This window comes from Entelurus aequoreus, linkage group LG08 (assembly GCF_033978785.1).
Source record: "Entelurus aequoreus isolate RoL-2023_Sb linkage group LG08, RoL_Eaeq_v1.1, whole genome shotgun sequence".
Taxonomy (NCBI): domain Eukaryota; kingdom Metazoa; phylum Chordata; class Actinopteri; order Syngnathiformes; family Syngnathidae; genus Entelurus; species Entelurus aequoreus.
The window spans coordinates 29,155,871-29,165,652 of NC_084738.1; the positions used below are offsets into that span (position 1 = coordinate 29,155,871).

At 38.5% G+C, this 9,782-nt stretch overlaps 1 protein-coding gene across 1 annotated transcript in view; it reads left to right on the forward strand.

Moving 5' to 3' along the window:
• The window catches only part of snx29 (sorting nexin 29), a 344,206-nt gene extending 339,703 nt beyond the window's left edge, over positions 1-4,503 (forward strand). Inside the window, exon 21 of the mRNA XM_062056216.1 lies at positions 2,700-4,503. Coding sequence (XP_061912200.1) covers positions 2,700-2,826 — 127 coding nt within the window. The 3' untranslated portion in view covers positions 2,827-4,503. The remainder of the gene's footprint in view (positions 1-2,699) is intronic.
• The last annotated feature ends 5,279 nt before the right edge of the window (positions 4,504-9,782 follow it).

A 9,782-nucleotide genomic window follows, 5' to 3' on the forward strand; every position in this document is an offset into this window, starting at 1 on the left:
TTACATCATTGTTGACCTGTTACTTACTTTATGTTATTAATGTGCTATTTTAAGATGTTCAGTCATGTTTTTTTTGTACTCAAATTTCCCATGAAGAGTACCAACATGCTGTTTAGTATTTTCCATTATGAATTGTTTGCTTCTGCAGCCTGTCACTACCGCATCAACTGCGCTTTTTGCATGCACGACTTGCAATTCAGTGCTTCTCAATAATTTTCTGTCATGACCCCACTGGGCGAAATATTTTTTTCCACAAACCTTCTGATTTGAATTACTCTTGAAATTGTGATAATATGTATTTATTTATCCGTACAATGCAACGTGAGTTACATTCTTTAGTTATACCGCTGATGACGACTCCTTTATTCTTTTTATTCCTGTCACAAACTTCTCCATCTCTTTGCGTCCGTTAGGTCTGTACACATGGGTTCCTCTGTACTTACTACATCTCCTGGGTAGAACGGGGACCCTGTTGATTGCGTAGAGCAGGGATGTCAAACATGCGGGCCGCGGGCCGGATCAGGCCTGTGGACAGGTTCAATCTGGCCCGCGAGATGAGTTTGCTAAGTGTAACATTTAGCTGCATTGCATTTTTAAATTAACTATTCGCAATTGCAATTCTGTTAGGCAAGTAAATAGTTCATACCGGGCTGAGCAAGTATACCAAGTAAGAGGTACATGGTAAAGCTCCCCCTCGACTTAACGTAATACAAACAGGAGTAAAAAAAACTATCGGTAACCCCACTTAAAATGCTGCATTAATGCTGCACATTGATATAGTTCTGTGAAAATTATTGTTTTCTGTGTAAATTTAACTAAAGTGAACAGTGTGTGATTTACTGCAATACTGTCAGTCTTTTAAGTTTGTATTTCTGGTTTTGTTCAAATCGTTCACACATTGCACAGCTTTTACTTTTCTATCAATACACAGTGATGCATTGTAGGCAGGGAGTAACTCAACCCTCTTGAATAGTTTCTACCTCAGTTTGCATGGTTTGTTGAGTTAGCACAGAATTAATATGTGGAATTGACAAATGAGGTAGTTGATGCATATAATAGTTTTTATTTATGCTTTATTTTTGTATTTGTTCAATCCTATATGGGTTGTGACTTGGAGTTGAATGGTTTTGTAGATACACTGAGATTAAGTCTAAATTCATTGTGTTCTTCATGGTGTTTTTGAAACTGCACCAATTTTTCCTCAGATTTTTCAACTAACTTGAAGTTTTTTGTCAAGAGGATTATTTGTGATATGTACATTTTCAGAATGTGCTTGTTCTATTTTGGGCCAAAGTAAAACAAAGAAAACAATCTAAATTAATCATAGTTGTATTTTTAAGGTATTTCGCCATGATTTTACCCGTCCGGCCAGCGTGGGATCAGATCTTCCTCCATAAGGCCATGTGTTTGACATCCCTGGCATAGAGTGCTTCGTATTTTTGGGTAAAAGTATCCCACGTTGCATTGCCAGCAGCCATATTGAAAGGCGAGCGTCATCGTTTATGACAGCGCTACACGTAATATTTCCAAACTATGCAGTGATATGATGGAGAAATACTGCGAGTCATTGTCAGTCCAATGTCATCTCAGCACACTGTGACTGTAAGGCAGGACTGGGAGAATGATGTTGTCATGTCGCTTCACTTTTGAGTTATGTGGAGGCTACAGTCCCGATAAGAGGAGTGAGTACTATTTTCTATCAATTCCAACTGTTATCAAAGTTATTCGACCAAGCACGTCAAGTTAATGCCAAGTGGGGCTGTCATTTAAATTAAAATCATGTTTACTTACAAAATGTTCTTAATTACCTGAAATGAAATGATCCAAAGTCGTCAGCATGTATGTCACATTTTGCAGCAGTCCGTGCTCGCCTTCGCCATTAACACTTCTTTTCAGCCGCTTCCGTTTGTCCAGAAATACGCTTAGGAATGCGGTAAAAGCTAGTTAAACCTCTCCCACCTCGATTATGGCAGTGGACAATCGGACATTTTATAGTATTGGATGATATCAGTTTGAATGCACAATCTCTGACGCGAGCAGTCCTGCAGCGTGTTTGTTTGTGTAAAGCTGGACCGCCAGTTAACATCTAAATGTTCTCCAATAAACGCACAAGGTTGGTCTTTTCTTGTATTTTAATGAAGTCATTTACAAAAGATAAACATTAGGCTATGGGCTATTAGGAGCTAGCAGCTACACAACAGCTAAGCACACAATAGCACACAAGCTAGACATACGTAATAAGTATCCTTCATTGAACAATATTGCTGTCTAAAACAGCACTTTTGTCAATATAAAGAAGTGTCACATAATTATAGTTGCATATTACTTATAAATACAAAGTATTCAACTTACTGCGTCATAAGCTTAACTTAATATATTGTGGCCCCTAGGGGTCGCTAAAAAAACAATTACCGCTTCACTTCAACTTAAAAGACGGCTTAAGTCAATTCCAGCCAGTTAATTGTAAATAGGTTAGTGTTTTTTTTATTTTTTTATTTTCACACTAAACATTGACAATTTCACTTGACCAAGCATTTTCTAATATTCCACATTGTGTGTATGATTCCTGCTGGTATTGTACTGGATCAATATATGTCTCGGCCAATTCTCAAGGCTACGATATTGGTGTGTTCACTTTGGCCCTTGGAGGCAAAATGTTTGGGCACCCCTGATTTAAAGCTTTCTTTTCTTTTATTTAGGGACACACCTCAGAACAACGAGGGCGGAGCCAAGACGCCCCGGTCCAAAACACCATCCCGCTTCCCAAGACTGGGTCGCGGCCCCCACCAGGAAGCCAGACCTGAACCACAGAGTGGTGACCTTTAACCCTCATACTCTTATTTTTCTTGTTACATTAGCATCGTGAAGGATGCTGTGGACACCTGACTTTGAGGGCATCTAACGGAACCTTGCTCTCAGCCAAAGAGAGATGGGAGAATATTTCCAGGTTCCTGATGCCGGATTGGAAGACCGATGTCTTTGACGAGGCTGGACCAAATCGCACAGCACCTCTTACCTCACTGAGACATGACTGCCACTATAAGATGCAGGTTTTTATTTCTGACTATGCTCATTTTTGGAGTGCCTACAGTGTTTATTATTGTATATTACTGATAGAGGGAGTTACGGTGCCATTACATATTAGTCGTCTCTGGTGTGGACCACCAGGTAATGTATCCTCTTTCTAGTTCCCATTTGGTCGTACAAATGTCCAAACACCTTCTTGCTGAAAGATTAGGGAGCAACACCACTTATATAAGAACAAATGTGGGAGAATTATTTCACATGCATCAGTGTTTTGCTTGTTTTACTCCACACCACATCATGGAATAACAAATTCATGTTTAACGATGGTTTTACTGTTTCTTAGCGAGATTGAATGCAAATGAATGTTCTTAACAAAGACTAAACACTCGAAGAGAAGCGCCGCTGCTCGTTAAGAGTGCAAGGAGAGCCCCGGCGAGCCCCGACAGAAGCTCATGCATATGCAGAGCTGGCCCCAAAGGATCCCCCAAACTATGGATTAACGAGGACCCCGTTGTGTTCCAGGGATATTCCGGGAAACCAGAGCCAAAGTGTTACCTAAGGTGAAACGCTTCTTCCCTTACTGAGAAGAATTAAATACAATGATAAGGTGATTTATGCACATTAAGTGTTCCTCTTTGAATTGGCTGCTTAATTAAACAAAATCCTGTTGGATGGAAATTCAGTTTTGTTGTTTTTTCTAAACTTTTTGACCATTTTATTGCCCTCAGGCTAAATAATTAGTTTGATTTGAAACCATGGACTACACTGTGACACAATGCAATTTATGATGATCATTTTTGATGTACATTTCAGAACTATACTTAATCGGAAATTGAAATCATTTGAATTGGTGCTTGGCCCACGAAACAGCACAATTGTAACATTTTGTTGCATACCTTTTAAAAACAACAACAAACTTTTAGATAAGAAATATTGTATAAAAACAATACAATGGAATGTACTACAAACAGGGATAGTAGTTTTATGAACAAATGTAATAATAATGTACAGTATTTACTAGGGCTGTGAAACTTTGGGCACCACACAATTCGATTCGATTCTTGGGGGGAACTATCCGATTCAGAAACGATTCTCGATTCAAAATCAATACTTTTTACTAACACTGGGTGCCAGTTCTATGATGAACTACATTCCTTCATAAAACAGATAAACAGCTCTGATCAATGTTCTATATTACCTCAAAGAAAACTGGTTTTGTTGAATAAAATTATACCCAAACATTTAATAAAGTCAAAAACAAATAAGGCAACAAGAGAAGTATCCCACATTTCTCTTTTTTTAGAGTAAATCTGTACAGCAGATATGGGCATCTACATCAACTATATGATTTGTCTAACTGGCTGTACAGAACAGATTTTAAAAAAGAAACATATATGTAATGTTTTTTTAGGTAGAATTTTTTTCAAATCGTTTAAGAATCGTTACTAATAAGAATTGCTATTAATTCAAAAATCGATTTTCTTTGACACCTTTAGTATTTACCTTGGAGGGTGGACTTCTATGGTATCTACTTACAGCTGCTTTTTCGTCGAACACACCCTCAGCAGCCGTTTTATATTTTCATAGATGCATTTCCGCAGTTTAAATATTATTTTACCATTATTGACTAGTGTTAAACTCATCCTGCTTCAGTATGGTGCAGATGAGCAGTGATCCACTCAAATTTCTTTGTCAAGTAGACGACACACTTTGTTATGTTTTTGATGATTTCTTTCTTTACTTCAATGAATATCTTCCACTTCTTCTCAGCACTGTCCCTCACACTTGATTTCTTCCTCCACATGGTTGATAAAGAAAGTTATGTCGATCTCTAGTTATAAGCTAATGCAAGCGTGTGAGATCATATGTTTAGGCGGATCTTACAGGGTTCACTGTGTCATTTGCTAGGCCAGCTAATGGTGGGGATGCTTGCAACTCACATTTTTGTGGCGAAGTTGGTAGAGTGGCTGTGCCAGCAATCGGAGTGTTGCTGGTTACTGGGGTTCAATTCCCACCTTCTACCTTCCTAAGTCACGTCCGTTGTGTCCTTGGGCAAGACACTTCACCCTTTGCCTCTGATGGCTGCTGGTTAGCGCCTTGCATGGCAGCTCCCGCCATCAGTGTGTGAATGTGTGTGTGAATGGGTAAATGTGGAAATACTGTCAAAGCGCTTTGAGTACCTTGAAGGTAGAAAAGCGCTATACAAGTATAACCCATTTATCATTATTTATTTATTTATATTTTCTCAAAACACTGAAATCAGGGCACTCTTTAGTTGAGGTTCCACTGTCTTTAGAACGCACAGAAAAGAGAAAGACGTGTGTCTCACGTAAGGATTGTGGATGATGGGCAAAATTCCATAAAAAGTTATCTTTAAGATTTACTTGGCTAGTAATATCCGGACATATCGCCAACATACTTTAGTGATTTGGATCAATCCAAGCATGGGAATGTAAACAATACACACGCTGCTGGAAAAATCCAAAGGTATTCTTGAAAATGTCAGGATTTTGTTGACAACCTCGGCATCAATAGTACTTGAATCAGGCCACAATCTAAAAGTAGAAATATCGTCTCAAAATAGAGAGTATTTGTGCACACACACGTTGGTGCCATTGAAAGGTTAAGCCTTTCATCATCAATACCCAGCTATACATGATTGTCTCAAGTATCCAGATGCTGTCAAAAGGCATTGGCGAGATCTGGTCAAGTTAAGCAAGTCAACTTATATAACCGTAACATCCAGACTATAAGCCGCTTTGAACCCTGCGGCTTACAAAACAGTGGGCTTGATTTCTAGATTTTTCTTCGGTGATGGCAATAATGCAAATAGTTTAAAAAAACAAGCAAAGACGCTGAAGATGTGTGTTATTGTTTGTGCCATCCTTTAGACGAGTTTCCTCACTGCAGCTGCTGCAGTGCCCTTCTGTTTAGAGCTTTCAACCGGAAGTACAATTGTTGTTCCATTTTCTAGCTGTCCATAGCGTTTCTACTCCTATTGATTCTTCATTCATCACTCCAAGCAATGTCTGAATTGATTTACGTGCACCCCGACTTAAACAAGTTGAAAAACTTATTCGGGTGTTACCATTTAGTGGTCAAGTGTACGGAATATGTACTGTACTGTGCAATCTAATAATAACATTTTCAATCAATCAATCAATCAAAGTCTGTAGGCTTTACAATATACCGGTAACTAAATCTATTTGTACTTAGTAAACAGTCCGTTATGTGGTGTCTGTACAGTAGGAGTGTTTTCATGCATATTTGTACATGCTTTCGTAATGCAATTAAGCGAGCGTCGTTAGCGTTAGCTAATATGCTAACACGTTTACGAGTGTCTGTGTTAGTATTATTAACTTACAATGGCATTCGTTTTGTATAATTTCAGTTTCACAAATTCCTCAGTATACTTACCAAAACATCACCGTGGAGTTATTGAGCCTGTTTAGCTGATTAGAGAGCTAGCTTCCTCAGCTAGTGGGTCCATGACGATGACTTCTGTTTTATTTCATCAGCCGTTTTACTGCCGTGTTAGACACCACTTGGAAACAATTAAGGTATGTAAATAAACATTTACAAAATATTTCTGTGTAAAGAACTAATTTCACAATGTATATACATGTGGCTTATAGTCTGAATCAGCTAATGCAGTATATGGAAAAAAAAAAATTTTGTTAAAAAAGGTAATGGGTGCAATTTATGCGCTCTGTAGTCCGGAAAATACAGTATATGACTTTATCTCCCTGAACAATGAAGAAAAATGTGTACACTTCTCACTTGTTTTACTATTAATATTCATTTTATTGCTCCTATTTTCTGCATCTAGGCCAGTGATTCTCAAACTGTGGTACCCAAATAATTACCTGATTAAATCATCAAACACAGTGTTACTGTTCAAACTGTGTAATGTTACAGTCGCCAAAAGTATTAATTCAACTTTTGAAATAAAACCTTGTGTTTGTTTTTAATGACTAATTAGGCCTACTATGCTACTCTATTACAATGTTGGTCATTATGGTGGTACTTGAAGAGCCAAGTGTTTTCTGAGGTTTGAGAACCTCTGATCAAGGCAATTCTGTTGTGTATTGCAGAGAATGTCACCTTATTAATGTGCAGGTATGCTATATCCAGTTGTGTACATGAACTGCAGACATTAGCTGTCGCTTTTGAATGCCCGTGATTGGGACGCACATAAAAAGCGCTTATCCCCATGCAAACCATCTCAGTAGTTTGACGTTCTCAAATTTCAGATTAGCATTTGCAATAAAAGTTATTGTTGATCGATTAGATTCAGCTCAAGACACTCACTTAAATTGACATTGTTTGCTCGCAACAAATGAAGCGAAGAAGCTGAATGCATTGAAGCACAATCCAGGTTGAATTGTTTCAAATAAAAAGGCCAATTAAAACATATTTAAAGACTAATGTTTGTGTTAAAGTTAATTTATTAGTAGCAATGTTTCAGTTTTTATGACATTATGCCAGGGGTATTTAAATATTGAAGACCCAAAAATATTTTTTTCAATGAAGTCCATTTATTAAGGTCGGTCAGGCTACAAGCAATATTACTGTTTACTATTCAAAGCAAAATATCCTGTTCATCCATAACAACCAAAATAATCCTACTATACTTGCAGCTTGATATGCCCATTTTAGTGCATTTCATTATGAATGTTGATAAAATATATCTTTACGATTCCTGTGCTTTAGGTAGGTAGGTAGGTATTTATTGTCAAGTACAACAAATCTTTGTTTTCAGCTCTAACCCGTTCAAGATTAGACAAGCAAACGGTGTACAGGGTCACAGAACACAGGAACGCTGAAGGATCGCCACAAGGCACCCCTTAAAAGATAGGAAAAAGGTAAACGCTGGGGGAGGATGAGTAAAAAAATACAATCTAGACTGGGCTCCTAAGGGGGCCCAGTCTGGAGTGGGGAAAAACCTCCATAGCAAAGCACATATACTGTACATATTACAACATACATCTCGAGACTTGCAACAGAGGGGAGGGAGTGGGGGCTACGGTGGAAGGCTGCAGCTCTTCAAGCGCTGCCCAGCCGTCCATCACCCCTAAGGGATTCGCGTCAATGGCGTTGGATGGGGGTGGGTTATGTATGTGTGGCGTATATTTTTGTGGATGCATGTGTGTATGTAAGCCTGCCGCGTGTCTCTGTTCCGCGGCTTTGGTGTTCTTGCCAGTCAGTCCAAAGTCTACAACAACAGGTGTGTGTCCATGAGGGACAAGAAGGGAGTTTGTTGTGTTTTCGTTGCACTGTCCTTCGGGAGAGTCTTGAAGCCAGGGAAACAATCCAAGTTAGAATGTTTTGTATGCGAGCGAAAATAAAATGTGCTTTTCACTCTAAATTGTCTATGACTGGTCCTCAAATTCATCCTGCAGGGCAGACAGTCTGATGTTATCTAAATCACAAGAGTGTCCACAGTTCTGCCTGCATCCTCCAATCATTTGTGGCAGCTCTGACTGCCAGCAACTTCCAATTTGTCGACAAACCAGAGCAACGCTTACTCGAATCAGCAGATGTCCTGTTGTCATAATTCCCAAAAGTTGGATATATTCACGTCCTTGACTGAAAGGGTCGCCAGGCACGCGGCACTCCTTGTTCTCTCAAGAGTCCGTCGTGTGTCCAGCAACAACCGCTCCGTCACGACAAGCACGTTCCCCCAAATCCAAGATCTTGTCAATTTCGTCGAGGACAGTTAATTAGTTCCAATGTTTAGATTAGGAGAGCAGTGCAAAAAGAGGCAACAAGAAAGTTAAGACAAGACAAGACAAAGAAGCAAGCAGGTGAGATAAGGGAGAGGGAAGGGGAACGTCCGCCCTCGATGAGTACCAGTGTCTCATTATTGACATTTTAGATTTATTCAACTGATGAAACACAATCAATTCCGCTGGTTGATCCACACCTTCACATTTTTCATCGAAAATAATAGAAACGACAATACTCTGTAGGCCATGGGTGTCCAAAGTGCGACTAGCAGCTATTTTTTTTAATGACCCACAGCACATTTTAAAAATGCTGTTACAAAAAAGAAAAGAAACGTGTAATAAAAGGGCCAATAGATGCGATGAAACAAGAAAATGTTGCAATATAGACACTAACAACACAAAGCTGTCATGCAGGCAGTTATTTACTTTAAAATTGGCATTGCTCAAAACATAACAATTTATGATCAATGGCTAGATCTGACGTTAATTTAGAGATTTAAGCGTTGACAGTAAAAATAATATATACTGATATACGACTTCTTTTTTTAACACTTGTAGGTTCCTTTTGGATCCCAGAGACCTTTAATGTTATTTTTGTCACTGTCATTGTTAAAAAATAATCATAAAATTAAATCAATGGTGTTATGACTTATTTACATATTTAGGCTCATATTACTGTGTTTTTGCCATAAAAACAGAGTTTTCTTTGGTAAAGAGGCCATAAAACTTTATGTCAAAGGATAGCTCAGATGTTAATCCAAACATATTTTTAACACTTTAATGACTGAGACCATCATTGGTCTTCGGGACCTTTTAACATTCACCAAAACTGAGGGGAGCTCTAATTGTTAAAATAACAATTGTATTGATTTTTAAAATGAAGAATATCGAAACGGCCCCTGCATGCTTTCATTTTTCAATGTGCGGCCCTACGTAGGATTCTGTAGGCTATATACTCATACAATCATCGTTCAGGAAAGTTTAAGTTACAGCTAAACAAAAGAATCATTTACATGACACACCTTT